This window comes from Pan paniscus, chromosome 1 (assembly GCF_029289425.2).
Source record: "Pan paniscus chromosome 1, NHGRI_mPanPan1-v2.0_pri, whole genome shotgun sequence".
Taxonomy (NCBI): domain Eukaryota; kingdom Metazoa; phylum Chordata; class Mammalia; order Primates; family Hominidae; genus Pan; species Pan paniscus.
In genome coordinates, this window is record NC_073249.2 from 182,787,011 (window position 1) to 182,802,136 (window position 15,126).

Here is a 15,126-nt window from a genome sequence, read left to right on the forward strand (position 1 = left end):
CTGGCCCTGTTCTGAACCTCCAGCATCCAACCCCTGGCCCCAACCCTCAGGCCAGCTCTGGTCTAGCCCCCTACTGATTGACTGATTGGAGCAAGTCTGATTGAACCAAGCTCCTGAAAGTATTCCTGAGATTCCTGAAATCTGGGTGCTCAGAAATGGGCCCAGATGGAGATCTTATGACCTGAACACTTGCTAGGGGTGAATCCCATCTGAGAACCCAAACATGGCCCCACCTTTCCTGGAGAAGTCTTGGAATTGCCATGGGCTTGTGATAAGAAGCGGGGTGTGGCCCTGCCCCTTCCTACCATGGAGATTCTGAGCCCCATGAAACCTCTGAGTCCTCCCTGGTTGCTCTTCCTTCTCTGGAGTGACCTGGAAGGACTGGGAGGAGGGCAGGCAGGAGAGATGTGAGCAGCACAGAGGGCATGGGTCCCAGTGTCCCAGAGTCCCTGCCTGAGCTGAGCTTCCCGGACTGTGCTCTGCCGGTCGGCCCGGCCAGCCTGTCTATGGATGGGAATGCTGCCTTGGGACTCCTGTTCCCAGCACCAGGATGTGCCTAAAGATAGCTGGGGCTCGCTCTCCTCCCCGTTCTCTGCCCTTTGGCTTTTGCCCACTGTTGCTGCGTTTGAGGCCCATAGCATCCGTCCCATGGGCACCCCCAGTGGTTGCTTGGAGATTCTATTCCTGCTTCCTTTTCAGTTCTGCTGATGACCTTGGAGTACTCCATTCTATTCTTGGGTTCCAGTTTGGGACTGAAGCCACCTCCGTTCAGTGCTTGTCTCTAGACACAGCCTCTGAGGTACATAGGGCAGCTGGTCCCTGCTGAGCCCCGTCTCTTCTAACACAGGCAGCCCAGTCAGCACATTTGTGTCTTCTGTGTCTTCCTATGGCTAGTAACTAAGGAAGCTTCATTCTGACAGGGTTCTTCTTTGGATACCCTGGTAGATCAGAAGAGAGGATGTTAAGGGGCGTGTGTGTGAGCCATGCACTTGGACCATCCCAGTTTTCCGTGGCTTCTGCTGCTCTGTTTGTGCCCTGGCATGCATGGAGCAGGCACTGGCCCCTACCATGGGATCCTCAATTCTATCCCCCTTTACCCAGGTTTGGGTGTGAGGACACTGGCCCTCCAAGTCTCTTCAGTGTCGGCAGACACCCTGTGTTATCCTTGGAGCTTCTGCTGGATGCTACAGCCAGTGCCCCATGGGTAACATGCAGCTTACCAGCACGTGCCCAGGCCCACATGCCTGCTGCACGTGTCCCTCCCTCACTCCAGCCCAGATGGTCTCTGCCAGGCCAGCTCAGCTGCCTCCCTCACGCCTCAGCAGCTCCTAGGACAGGGCTGTGCGAGAACCCAGCTGGCCAGGGTGCCTCCAAGCCTGGGAGCAGCTGGGATGCTTGGGGGCACTAGGGGGTGGGTGGGGTGGCCCTCCTGTGGAGACCTAGGGCCTCATACACGTGCGGAGCAGGGCCACCTAGGTCTCAAAGGACAAGGGGCTGGAGGAGAGGGACCCAGGACAGGAGGCAAGAGAGCCCCCACTAGCTCAGTTTTAATCCTCCACCCACCAATGTCACACCATTTCCCAGGCTGGCCACCTCAGTCCCCTCCCTAGTGCCACTGCCCACTCATGCAGAGTCTTGGGCAGTCCAGGCCTTGGTGAGCTTTGTTGACCTCTTCCCATGTCTGAGCACACTGATTGTTTCTGCCACTGGGAAGCCTTACAATGAACAGGAACAGACTCATTTGGATTAGGGTTCTGGGTGCCAGAGCATCCAAATCCGAGGAGGCCTTGCAAGCACCACAGGCTGCCAGGGGCTGCCCCACCCTGACGCGTTCTCATATGTTTTTCCCTGAGGGTTTGGGCACCTCCTGTCTGTAGCGTCCGTCATAGGACCTGGCACATAGTGGGGACTCACCCAGCCCAAGTGTTGGCATGTAGCAAGAGCTCAACTAGTGCAGGCTTGGTGCATTATTGGGAGGTCACCAAGCACAGGGTTTGGCACACCTTGGACACTCCCTTGGTAGAGGGCCTGTCCCTGCCTGGGCACTCACCTAACCCAAGTCTTAGCATGTGGCAAATGCTCAACTAGTGCAGACTTGGCACACATTAAACACTCCCTTAGAAGACAGCCTGTCACCCTGTAGGCATTCCTCTAGCACACTGCCAGGCACACAGTGGGTGCTCACCCAGCTCAGAGCTGGGCGCACATTGGGTCCTTACCTGGCACAGAATTCGACATACCCGGGGTACTCCCCTAGTACAGGACCTAGCACACCACAGGGGCTCCCCACCTGGGGCTGACACACAATGAGTGCTGTCTCAGCATCGGACTTGGCACACAAAGGGCACTCTGCTGATCAGCATCGGATTTGGCACACGGTGGGCACTCTGCTGATGCAGGTTCTCACACACAGCAGGTGCTTCCAGCACAAGATTTGACATCCAGTAAGTGCTATCCCGGCTCAGGGCCTGGCACACAGTGGGCATTCTCCTTAGATAAGGCCTAGCACAGTAGAGGTGCTCTTCTAGCCAGGACAGCCTAAGCAATGACCTTCCGCTGATCCTAGATTAGCAGCTACCCCCTCCTCAGTGAAATGGGCAATATCTAGATCCAGAGGAAAAGTTCCAGCCTTCCTCAGCTTCCTCTCTGGTCGGGGGCCCTGCCCTCCCTCCCCCTCCCCACTTCCTGTCTAGCCCACCTACTCAACCCTGTAGCCCGGCCTCCCACACAGCCTCCCTGCAGCCCTCCCCCATCCCCGGCACTTCTCAGTCCCAGCTCAGCGGGACCTTCCCTCCAGAGTCACAGGGGACAACAAAGACCCTAGCCTCCTTGCCCCTCTGGAAGCATGCCCACTCTTATTAGGCAAAGTCAGAGGCGGGAGCTGGGGGAGTCAGCATCCCTAAGTGGGGCTAGAGCAGCTGGATCTCGCTAATGAGGCCTCATTACGGCCAGGGCCCAGCTGGGCTGCTGCCGCCTCCTGTCCCCATGGCCAGAGCCAGGGAAAGCCATCCAGCCAGGGCTGCCTGTTCTGGGCACCCGGCCCAGGCCAGGGCAGCCAGAGCCCAGAGCCCACCCTGGGTGCAAGTGAGCATTTGGGCATCATGGGTGACTGGACCTTCCTGGAGCCAGTGGCCCAGCCAGCGCCTTGGCCCTCAGTCTGTGCCCATGGGAAGTCAGGGGAGTGTGTCTGGGGACCAGGCGCATGAGGCTGGCTCAGTGAGCAGCTGAGTCAGTAGGATCTGAGGCCATCCTTAGGACACTTGCTTGAGCCAAGGCCTGTCCCCATCTTCCCCAAACCAACATGGAGATAATAATGGACCTACCTCATGGGACAGCTGGGAGGACCCAATGAGTTAAGATATGGGAAGTTAACTTGTACCATACTAGGTGAGTGCCCACAGGGTAATGGGCTGTCTGTGAAGCAAGTGTCCCATGTATGCTGAGCCAGGACAGTGCCTGGCCCACAGCAAGCACTTACTATGTATTTTCTATTACCATTATTACTAATGCTCACTAGATTCAATGATTGGTGGGTGGTTTCCCTGTTTTAGAGATGGAGAAACTGAGATCCGACATGTTAATGGACTTGCCTAAGGTTATATATGGTGAGAAACTGACAAAGCTAGGGTTTGAACCCAGGACTGTCAAACTCTAAAGGCTGTGACTTTTTGTCTTATTTTAAAATTTATTTTTTATTAATTTTTTGAAACAAGGTCTCACTTTGTCACCCAGTTTGGAGTGCAGTGGTGTGATCATAGCTCACTACAACTTCCAATGTCTGGGCTCAAGCAAAACTCCCTCCTCAGTCTCCTGAGTAGCTGGGACTATAGGTACACACCACCACACCTGGCCAGTTTTTTGTAGAGACACGGTCTCACTATGTTGCCCAGGCTGGTCATGAACTCCTGACCTCAAGCGACCCTCCTGCCTTGGCTTCCCAAAGCACTGGCATTACAGGCCTAAGCCAGTGTGCCCCACCTGTCTTTTTATTTTTATTTATTTATTATTATTATTATTATTATTATTATTATTTTAGAGAGAGAGTTTTGCTCTTGTTGCCCAGGCTGGAATGCAATGGCGCGATCTTGGCTCACTGCAACCTCCACCTCCCGGGTTCAAGCGATTCTCCCGCCTCAGCCTCCCGAGTAGCTGGGATTACAGGCATGTGCCACCACGCCCAGCTAATTTTGTATTTTTAGTAGAGATGGGGTTGGTCTCACCATGTTGGTCAGGTTGGTCTTGAACTCCTGACCTTGTGATCTGCCCTCCTCAGCCTCCCAAAGTGCTGGGATTACAGGCGTGAGCCACCGTACCCGGCCCTGTTTTTAAATTTTTAATGTCATGCTGTGCTTGACAAAACTCCTTATGTTCCCTACGGGGTTGCCACACTCACCAAACTCACAGGAAAGCTGCTCTTACACCAGAATTCATGCACGTGTCCATCTGACTGATATTTCCTGAGGTCCTATGGTAAGCCAGGCCTTCTGCTGACTGACCAGTTTCCAAAGGGCCTGACACATTCCTGGCACCGGAACGCATATGCCCACCTTCCGAGCCACTGGTCTGCAGTATCTTGGGGTCAGCAGGAGACTGGCCAGTGTGTGTGGCCTCAGAGAAAGGGACTGGATGGGTCTGAGTGGCATCCCACCACAGTAGTGGTGACTACAGTCATGGTGACGACACCACTGGACCTACCAGCCCACGCCACGCACACTCCCAGACTAGCACCTCAGCTTCTAGGCATCACAGTGCAAATCCTCACGGGTTCTTATTCCACAGTCCCCCTTTGTCTGGACTCTGGGATGACTGCCCCCTTGGCTAATGCCATCTTTGTCCAGACAGGTGACAGCGTGGTTCACTAGGCCAGGGCTTTCTTGCATGGTCAGTTGCATTCTCCTAGGAAGACGCCCCATCACCCTGGCAGTTTGGGAGTCCCCATCTCTGGTTGGTGGGGGGTGTCAGGTACAGCCCTAGGGCTTGGTTTCTCCCAGCCCACACCCCTCCGTGGAGCCTGAGCTGCTCTGGTGGTGCCCTGTGGACTGTGCCTTCCATCCTCCTGCCGGTCACCATCCAGGGCCCAATGGGGCAGACCCCATCACTCATCAGACACCCAACTACCCTACCAGGAGCCCACCCAGTGCTAGGCCTGTGGGCTCAGACAGCGTCTGGTCAGCTCTGTGGGGGAAGTGAGCCACCCTCTCGCCTGCTCTGCCCCACTGTGTGTGTGTGTGTGTGTGTGTGTGTGTGTGTGTGTTGTTCCAGTTACTTGCTGGGAACAAGGGAAAAACACAACAAACCCCACACACCCCACTCCAGCTCCGGAGCACCCGTGCTGGGCTGCATGGGGACTGGCCGGAGGGGCAGGGCCAGGGGAGGGGGTAGGCAGAGCTTCGGGAGGAGATGAGGTGAAAGTAATTGACGCTGCCCAGCCCGGCAGTGGGAGAGGCAGGGGATGCGTCAGTGTCGCGCTGGAGCTGGCAGAGGTGTGAATGAGCGGCGGAGACACGCGGGCTGCGATCGCTCGCCCCAGGATGGCCGCGGCTCATGGACCTGTGGCCCCCTCTTCCCCAGAACAGGTCAGTCACCTTCCAGGAGGTTGAGCCCCCTCCTTGGTGCCAGGCAGGCTGAGAGGCTGGGCGGCGGGTGGGGAGAGGGGCTGAGTGGTCTGTGCCAGGGAGGGGCAGGCACAGCCAGCAAGCAAGACAGACACCAGCCAAAGTGACCCAGAAAGTTGCAACTGTGCAAAGGAGTGCAGGAAGAGTTAGCTGTGTGGTGGGGGTGACGGGGAGGAGAGTGGGGGTGTGAGGGCTCCCCCAGCCCAAGGACCTGCTGAGAATCTGCTCTGTGTATCAAAGCTGCATTGTCCTAGCTCCCGGGGAGACGGGCCGGAGGTGCCCAGGAATTGTACTAATCAATACAGCCTCATTGTCTGTGCCACGGCAGTTACTCCTATGGGAAGAGTGGGTGAGGGGGCAGGGGAACGTGGTACATGGTTTCAGTGGCAAGGGGTGGGGGAAGGGGATGGGGCAAGAGTCTCAGCTGGGAAGAGAGAGACCCCACGGAACATTTTCCAGGGTCCAGGGCAAGTGCCCGCATGGGCTGGGAGCCGGTGTGTCCTCATCCCTGGACGCCGGGGACGGGTGGAGATGTCAGCGGATGGCAGCGAGGGTGAGAAGACTTGAAAGCTACACTTCTCCCCTGTAGGACATCCTGACTTGACCTTCAAAAGGCAAGAGAGGGAATGTCCTCTGAGGCGATGTGGGATGGGTCTGGGAGGAACAGTACGCAGGGCTGCCCTCAAGCCTCAGTACTGCTAGGGTCAAGAACCAAAGCCACTTTCCAGAGTGCCTGCCTGCTGCTAGCCGGTGAGAGTAGATGCCGCCCCCAGCCGCTGCAGCACAGGACATGACCACTGCCTCCAGTCTTCCCTCCTGGGCTTGTCTGGGGTGGGAAGCGAGGAGCTGGCCAGAGCCCACCCAGGGTCCTCCATCACTCTCCCCAGGGCCTGGAGTGGAGCCCGGCATGCCTGGGGGTGCCAGTCATCTGTCTGCAGCCCACAATATTGGCAGGTCCCTTGCTGCCAGTCAGGGCTCTGCAATGGATAAGCACAAGGCGTATTCTTGCCTCTCTCATCTGCTATATGAAGGCCTGGACTCTGAAGGCACCTGGAGTCCTGAGAGGTGCCCAGAGATGGCTCTGAGGTTTGCCTTGAGGCAGGAGGCATGAATGGCCACTGGGGGCTGCTCGGCCCGGGGGAGATTTTCCCATGTTCTGCCCCTCCACCCCGGCCCCAGACTCTCCCGTATCCAGGTAACTGAGGCCAGAGATCAGAGCTGCAGCTGGGTCTCTCTGCCCCTACTCAGTGCCATGTAGGTGAAGGACAGAAGATTCTGTCATTGCAGGGTAGGTGCTGCCTGTGGGCCAGGCTGGGCCCTGCACTGACAGGAGAGAACAAAAACCGAGGGGTGCCTGGCAGGAAGGAGGTCGTGGGGTCTTCTGAGGCAGCCACAATTTACTGTAATGGCTGTTCTGTCTAGATTCCCCATTGGGGCTTAGAGAAAGTTGCCAGTGATCTGATTTGGCTCAAAGTCAGTCTGGGATGTGAGGTCTTGCCCATTCTCCTCCATAAAGTTTGTCTTGGATGGGACTTCATCCCATGAGCAAACCCTGGGGCTGGAGAGTCCTAAACACAAAGCCTGCTGGGTCCCAGAGGGGCCCGCCCAGCCAGGGCAGCTCCAGGATTCCTCAGTGTCCACCCAGAGCAGGAGGGGGAAGCTCACAATTCACAAAAATATCCACTGGCCACTGATCTAGGAGGCAGGAGTCTCACACCAGAGCACAGTCACCGTCCAGGGTGGAGAGCTGGGCTCCCTGAGTCTGTGCAACAGCAAAAGGCAGGAGTGCATCCTGGGGCTGGCCTGCTTCGCTCTGGGAGTAGGCTTTGCTGCTGCATTTCCTCTTTACCTTTTTCTGTATTTTCTAATTTTTTTTGTGATAGCTTATTATGCTTTTATAATCATGAAAAAAAGGGCAAAATTGTTTTTAGTAATCTAGAAAGCTAGTGGGAACTAATGGAATGTACAGGGGAAAGTCAGAAATAGCAAAATTCCAGGTGAGGGAGAGCTATGGAATGTGAGTAGCTGCTGAGGCTGTCTAGCCTGGGAATCTGGCAGATCGATTGAAAGTGAGGTTATCTAGTCTATGGCCATACCATCCTGAACGCACCCGATCTTGTCTGATAGTGAGGTTATCTAGTCTGTCCCCTGCTTTTGTAGACAGCAATGCTGAGATACCAAGAGTGGAAGTGGCTTGCCCAGGGCTCTACTGGAGGAGCAGGCCCTAGAGCACCAGGGCTCTCACCTGCACCGGTGTCCCGCCTCTGCCAAGCCCAGGGCTGAGTGGGAGATCTGGATTCTGCCCTCGGAGCTGAGCAGCCTTAATTCCAGGGGCTCAGCCAGAGCACTAAATAAGCCGAGCAGAGGGCTGTGTAAAGGACTTATGTAAGTGACTTTGCTCAGTGTGGCTCTCCCAGCTAGGCAGGGAAGGGGTGGGAGGCTGTTAAACCAGGAAAGATCATAAGTCCTTGTGCCAGGGTGGACACTGCTATCTCAATGACTGGTTCTAAGGGTAAGGGAACATCTGAGGGGTGTGTGTGTGTGTGTGTGTGTGTGTGTGTGTGTATGTGTGTATATGTGTCAGCCAGCTCACCCCACCCCGCCATGGAAGGAAAGCCTCCATTCCTTCCATGGCTGGGAGACCTTGGGGACAGGGCAGGGTAGTCCTGTCCTGGAGACCACCCGCTGAGCCCATGGCAGTGGCAAGTGGAGGCTGCTTTGTCCTGGCAGTGGCCTCTCAGAGCTGCCAGGAAGGGTGACAGGGCACATAGGGGCTGTCTAGGGAGCCTGCAGAAGAAGGGGCCAAGCCAGAGGGAACCATGCTGCTATGGTTTAATTCCCCACTGAGATGTCAGCAAGTGAGTGAGGGTGAGCAGAGGGGGGCAGATGGTGGTGATGGTGGTGGGGGTTAGGAGAAGCCTGGAGCAGAGCCCATCCATGGGGCTGAGCTGGCTCAGGCAGACTGGCAGCCAGTCTGAGTCAAATCGTGAGCACAAAGGGATTTTTCCGTGGGCACCTCAGCTGATGACCACTGCAGGGACAGTTCATATCAGTGACACAGCCATCCACCCAGCAGATCAAGAAAAACTAGAGGCTTAGAATAGGAAAGATTATGCAAGGAGGGGGAAAAAAAGCCATACAGTATTGAAAAAGATTTAGCTGCTCAGGAGGAAGTCAGAGGGTGGTCCCCATAGGAGATCTGGACAAGGAAGGGAACTAGAGCACCCAGAAAGTGCCTGGATTTTTTTTTTGGAGAGTCTTTCCTCCAGTTTGCTTGGAGAAAGGTAGGCTTGCTCTGTCCTCCACTGAGAGCTCAGCCCTCCCCAGCCAAGCCACCTGAGCATAGACAGCCCTGGAGTTGAAGTCAGAGGCCAAGCCTGGGCCAGATTCCCGTGGTCGAGTGCCACAGGGCTGGGACCCAGGCCCAAGCAGAAGTGGGTGCTGCTTCTGCAAGGATCCTCTGCATACAGCAGACCTTTAGTGTTGTCAGGAACTTCCTGCCAGAGCCCCATCGCCAACCCCGGGTCAGCCCCTGTCGCGGGGGCTGTGGCCTCCCTGGGTTACAGCCCGCACGGCTAAGCTGGTTAGTACACGGCTCATTAACGGAGCAGTGGCTGGCTCTTGAGGGCTCAGGCAGGCGGCTGTCTGTGGCACGTGGCTGGAAGCATCACCACCTTCCCCGTACCTCCCCCTGCCAGGGAAGGAGCAGACTTCAGGGATCCAAATGTGGTCCCACTTGGTCAGGGGGTGTGGGGCATCTGTCCCTCATCCTGCTGGGAACAGGAGACAGGCCTTTATCTTCAAGCCTTGGGAACCTGGATCTCTGCAAAGGGCCTTGCCCTTACCCTGCCCATGGGTCCATCCTGGACCATCAGTTGTCCCTTTTACAGCTGTAACTGCTGCTCTGTGACCCCATCCGTGTACTGTGCTGCTGGCACAATCAGGCATTGTGCCCCTAAGTAAACAACCCTGGGACAGAATAAAACTGGTATTGTAGGGTCAACATATAGGAGCCCTATTTGGCTGGCATTTGTTTGGGACCAGATAAACCACCCCCAGCAGGCCTCACACCCTCCAAAAAATGGGCCTTTGACTCTGTGATCTTGCCACACCTGCCCCAGTGAAGGCCCCAGGAGGTGGTGACATGCTCAGACAGTATTCTGTAGGGGCATGTCACAGAGGGCACACTCAGGCCTGGGGGCACCCTCTACCAGGGCCAAGCATGTCTTCAAGCCTCATCAGGGAGGCCTTCCTTGACCTCAGCCCTGCTTTCCTGCCTTGTCCTCCTTCCATACTCTTGTGATTTTGAGATGATCCCCTCTGTGGTCACCCTGAAGCCACATCTAAAGATGATGGGTGTATACATTTCATTGATGGCTTGCACCCCCGCTAGATTTCCAGCTCTGAATGGGTAGGAGCTCTCTGCTGAAGTCCCACTTCCTGGCACAGTGCCTGGCACATAGCCGGTGTCAATAAATCTGCCATTGCATGAATGAATCAACGAATGAATGAAAGAAGGCTTGTTCAGCCACTGATTTGCTCTGGGTGCTCCTTGAAGGAAACCCATGGTCCCTGGCACTGCGCCCCTGCCCTCTGTGGAGGGTGTGAGGATCACATCTCAGCAGGGTCGATGCTGGATTGAGAGCACAGGGTGGCTGCCCCACAAAGGTGTCTGTGCTGCAGTGCCCACCCGTCAGGCCTTGGTGCCTCCTTTGCCCACATTCCCACCTGGCCTATCCAAGGCGCTTGGGGCCCAGGGAGGCCATTCATTCCGTCTGTGTTTGTTCATCAGCATCAGGGTCTGATAGCATTTCACCTGCACCAGGCTGCCTTGCTTATTGACCAGAGTGACTGCTGTCGAATATGTCTCTTTCAAGCGGAGGGTCAATGTCACATCACTGGCATCTCTCTGAGGCTACGGGGCTCCATCTCTGTTGCCGGGTCTGTCTGTTTCTCTCAGGGGAATAGCTCACCTCTGGGAGGCTGTCTCTGGCACTAAGGTCTGTCTGTGTTTCTGTTGGTGACACTGAGCCCCTGTCTCCTTAGTGAGACCCCTTGGGGCCCTCGGGCTCTGATTAATTTCCTGCTCACTGTGGGAGGGAGGTGGAAGGAGCATGGCACTTTTTAAGGGACTTCTTTAACCAAGGGACTTGCAGAGCCAGTTCCAGCTTTTGGGCCTGGGGTTCCACAAGGGGCTGTCCTCAGTGGGGCCCAGGCCACCAGCCCAGTCCTGCAGGCACCACATTCTTCCCTGGGGCAAATCCCCGCATCTGCCTCTCCTGACCTTCGGCCCCCTCCCCTGCAGGTGACGCTTCTCCCTGTTCAGAGATCCTTCTTCCTGCCACCCTTTTCTGGAGCCACTCCCTCTATTTCCCTAGCAGAGTCTGTCCTCAAAGTCTGGCATGGGGCCTACAACTCTGGTCTCCTTCCCCAACTCATGGCCCAGCACTCCCTAGCCATGGCCCAGGTCAGCTCCCCAGGGCCCCTCCCCAGCCATGGGCAGTGTAGCTAGCTCCCCGGACCCTCCCACCTAGAGTCCCAGAATGCCCTCCCCAGGTCTGTCCCAGCTCAGCTGCTCCCCCATTTCCCCCAAGCCCTGCCCACTCTGTGCCCCCAGGAAGAAGCCTTCAGCTGGGGGAGGGGTCTAACCTCCCCTCCCCCGCAGTCGCCTGCCCAGGGGCAGCGTGCTCAGCCTGGTGATGTGGTAGGCGACGGGTGGGGGGGCTGTCTGGACACAGGCCCCTTTGTGCCCAGCCTGACTTGGCTGCTTGGTATGAGGCTCAGCTGCTCCCAGATCCTTACCCAGAGGGGCAAGGGGAGGTTTTGGAGGGGCTTGGGGGCTCCTGGCCCTAGCTCCCTCTTCAGTGTCCCGCCTCCCGGATGCTGGCAGCAGCTCCTCAGGTGGGCTGTGCACCTGGCACTGGGTGCTGTGGGGCTGGTGAGGGAAGCTCTGCTTGGCGCCCTCTGGCAGCCACTACTCTCTGCTTCCCTCCTCTGCCAGGCCTGCCTGAAGCTCCTGCCAGCAGAGGGGAAGCCGGGGAGGGGTGTTGGAGGGTCCACGGTTTCCCTGCTGGGGGAGGCCCAGAGGGTCAGGCATGGAGCACAAATGCCTTGCTGATGGTAGCTTCTCTCCTGTCCCCACAGAATGGTGCTGTGCCCAGCGAGGCCACCAAGAGGGACCAGAACCTCAAACGGGGCAACTGGGGCAACCAGATCGAGTTTGTACTGACGAGCGTGGGCTATGCCGTGGGCCTGGGCAATGTCTGGCGCTTCCCATACCTCTGCTATCGCAACGGGGGAGGTACCCAGTGGGCACAGGGCAGGGACCACCCACTTGGGTAGAGCCCACCCACCAGGGCCTGGGCCACCCTCTCCCTGGCACAGACCCACTCCAGATAAAGGCTGGCCTCTGGCCCTGGCCTCCTTCACCCCCATCCCTGGCTTAGGCACCCTTTGCCTAAGGCAGGCCACCCCAGACCCTGGCAGTCTGTTGTTCGGGCCTGGCCCTGCCAGTTGGCCCCCTTTGAGGTGAGGAGAGGTGAGAAAAGGACCTAACCCCCCCCCCCCCGCCCACAAGGCTCCCTGTTCTATTCCCTGGGGTTCAGCAGCCCCCCTAAATGGTTCAGGGATGTTGAGGATCTCAGCAACTTATGCTTGTGAAATCGCTTGTTTAAACCATCAAATCCCACCCAAGTATGGAGGCTCTGGGGCCTGGATTCCACTCCAAGCAGACTTCCTGAGAGCCTCTGTCAAGTTGAAAGACAGGCTGGGGGTGGTGTGCCTCAGCCCAGGCTCCTGCTCAAGCCTGGCACACTCCTCCCTGGGTCCTACCCAATCGCGAAGGTTTTGCTGTTGAGTTCTGAGCAGGAAGCCCAGGGTGAGATCCCTCCAAGCCCACTCCTGAGCCAGACCTCTCCCTGCCTACCAGGCGCCTTCATGTTCCCCTACTTCATCATGCTCATCTTCTGCGGGATCCCCCTCTTCTTCATGGAGCTCTCCTTCGGCCAGTTTGCAAGCCAGGGGTGCCTGGGGGTCTGGAGGATCAGCCCCATGTTCAAAGGTGAGGCCTGGGCAGGGCACTCGCTCACACATACACAAACACACAACAGCCTCTGAGGGCCGTGCCAACTTGCCCATCTGTACAAACACGGCTGACCTCCGTAGAACCCTGATGCTGACCCCAAGCCCCACATCAATGGCCTAAGCCATGGACGCATGCTGGGACCCATGTTTACTTGGCCACCACCCTCCCCTCCTACCACGTGTACACACAAAACTCATTTGCGCCGCCCCCCACCAACTTACCCCTACCAAGACCTTGACCTGGCCTTCCTTTGGCCCTCCATCTCAGCCTGCCCCTTGGGCCCTTAGAAATTATTAACCTCGGGCCAGGCACAGTGGCTCACACCTGTAATCCCAGCACTTTGGGAGGCCAAGGCAGGCGGATCACCTGAGGTCAGGAGTTTGAGACCAGCCTGACCAACATGGAGAAACCCCATCTTGGCCGGGCGCGGTGGCTTACCCCTGTAATCCCAGCACTTTGGGAGGCCAAGGCAGGCGGATCACAAGGTCAGGAGATCGAGACCATACTGGCTAATACGGTGAAACCCTGTCTCTACTAAAAATACAAAAACAAAATTAGCCTGGTGTGGTGGCAGGCGCCTGCAGTCCCAGCTACTCTGGGGGCTGAGGTGGGAGAATGGCGTGAACCTGGGAGGCAGAGCTTGCAGTGAGCCAAGATCGTGCCACAGCACTCCAGCCTGGGCGACAGAGGGAGACTCCATGTCAAAAAAAAAAAAAAAAAAAAGAAACCCCATCTCTACTAAAAATACAAAATTATCCGGGTATGGTGGCGCATGCCTCTAATCCCAGCTACTCGGGAGGCTGAGGCAGGAGAATCGCTTGAACCTGGGAGGCGGAGGTTGCAGTGAGCCGAGATCGCACCATTGCACTCCAGCCTGGGCAAGAAAAGCAAAAACTCCGTCTCAAAAAAAAAAAAAAAAAAAAAGGCCGGGTGCGGTGGCTCACGCCTGTAATCCCAGCACTTCGGGAGGCCGAGGTGGGCGGATCACGAGGTCAGGAGATCAAGACCATCCTGGCTAACACAGTGAAACCCCGTCTCTACTAAAAATACAAAAAAATTAGCCAGGCATGGTGGTGGGTGCCTGTAGTCCCAGCTACTCGGTAGGTTGAGGCAGGAGAATGGCATGAACCCGGGAGGTGGAGCTTGCAGTGAGCCAAGATTCCGCCACTGCACTCCAGCCTGGGTGACAGAGCCTGGGCAACAGAGCTAGACTCCATCTCAAAAAAAAAAAAAAAAAAAGAAAAGAAAAAAAAGAAAAGAAATTGTTAACCTCACCTCCTCCTGCTGGATGCTGAGGTTCCTCCCCCCGCCCCTCCCCTCCTGCAGGAGTGGGCTATGGTATGATGGTGGTGTCCACCTACATCGGCATCTACTACAATGTGGTCATCTGCATCGCCTTCTACTACTTCTTCTCGTCCATGACGCACGTGCTGCCCTGGGCCTACTGCAATAACCCCTGGAACACTCATGACTGCGCCGGTGTACTGGACGCCTCCAACCTCACCAATGGCTCTCGGCCAGCCGCCTTGCCCAGCAACCTCTCCCACCTGCTCAACCACAGCCTCCAGAGGACCAGCCCCAGCGAGGAGTACTGGAGGTGAGGCACCTGCAGGACCTGGGGTGGGGGGAACCTGGTGACAACCCTGTCCCCACTGGGCAACCATCTGAAGACAAAGTAGGGTGCCTGCTGCAGGTTCAGCCCGCTGCTGGGCTGGGAGAGGGTAGAGGTGAGTGAAGAGTTTAGGAGAAGAGCCTGATGTACAGAAAGCAATGGAAGATGGAGGCCGGGCGCGGTGGCTCATGCCTGTAATCCCAGCACTTTGGGAGGCCGAGGCGGGCAGATCACGAGGTCAGGAGATCAAGACCATCCTGGCTAACACGGTGAAACCCTGTCTCTACTAAAAATACAAAAAGAGAAAAGAAATTAGCCGGGCATGGTGGCAGGCACAGGAGAATGGCGTGAACCCGCGAGGCAGAGCTTGCAATGAGCTGAGATCGCGCCACTGCACTTCAGCCTGGGCGACAGAGCAAGACTCCATCTCAAAAAAAAAAAAAAGAAAGCAATGGAAGATGGAATGTTGAGTTGCAGGATCTTTACAGAGCAGCCGTGAGGAAGGCCGTCAGAAATCCAGCAAACCAGCCTTCAGAGGAGACTCAGGGGAAAGGGGGGCAGATCCTGGGGAGAAGAAGAGTGTGGGCAAAGGCTGTGTCCCAGATGAGCAGAGGCTGGCCCCAAAGCTGAAGGGAGCCTGCTCTGATGAGAGTAACAGGTGTGGGGAGAATGCGTGGGCTTCAGGTGGCCTAGGAAGTGGCACTGCCTTCATAAAGAACTTGCCAGGATTAGGCTTAGACTTGATGATGCAGAACAAAAGACACCATGGAAGGTCTCTGAGCCGGGGGTGCCGTGATCAAGACATCCTGGCACAT

At 56.6% G+C, this 15,126-nt stretch overlaps 1 protein-coding gene across 18 annotated transcripts in view; it reads left to right on the top strand.

The window, feature by feature from the left end:
• The window catches only part of SLC6A9 (solute carrier family 6 member 9), a 35,054-nt gene that overhangs the window by 8,913 nt on the left and 11,015 nt on the right, over nt 1-15,126 (top strand). For 3 of the 18 annotated variants that reach the window (XM_003812819.5, XM_008965312.5, XM_034963315.4), the window contains exons 3-5: nt 11,760-11,916; nt 12,544-12,675; nt 14,026-14,296. In XM_003812819.5, the coding sequence (XP_003812867.4) occupies nt 11,760-11,916; nt 12,544-12,675; nt 14,026-14,296 (560 nt within the window). Of the gene's footprint in view, nt 1-737; nt 800-5,281; nt 5,577-6,074; nt 6,230-10,920; nt 11,083-11,759; nt 11,917-12,543; nt 12,676-14,025; nt 14,297-15,126 lie in introns of those variants that run through there. The other 15 variants (XM_063608092.1, XM_034963303.3, XM_034963312.3 and 12 more) reach the window with 15 other exon arrangements.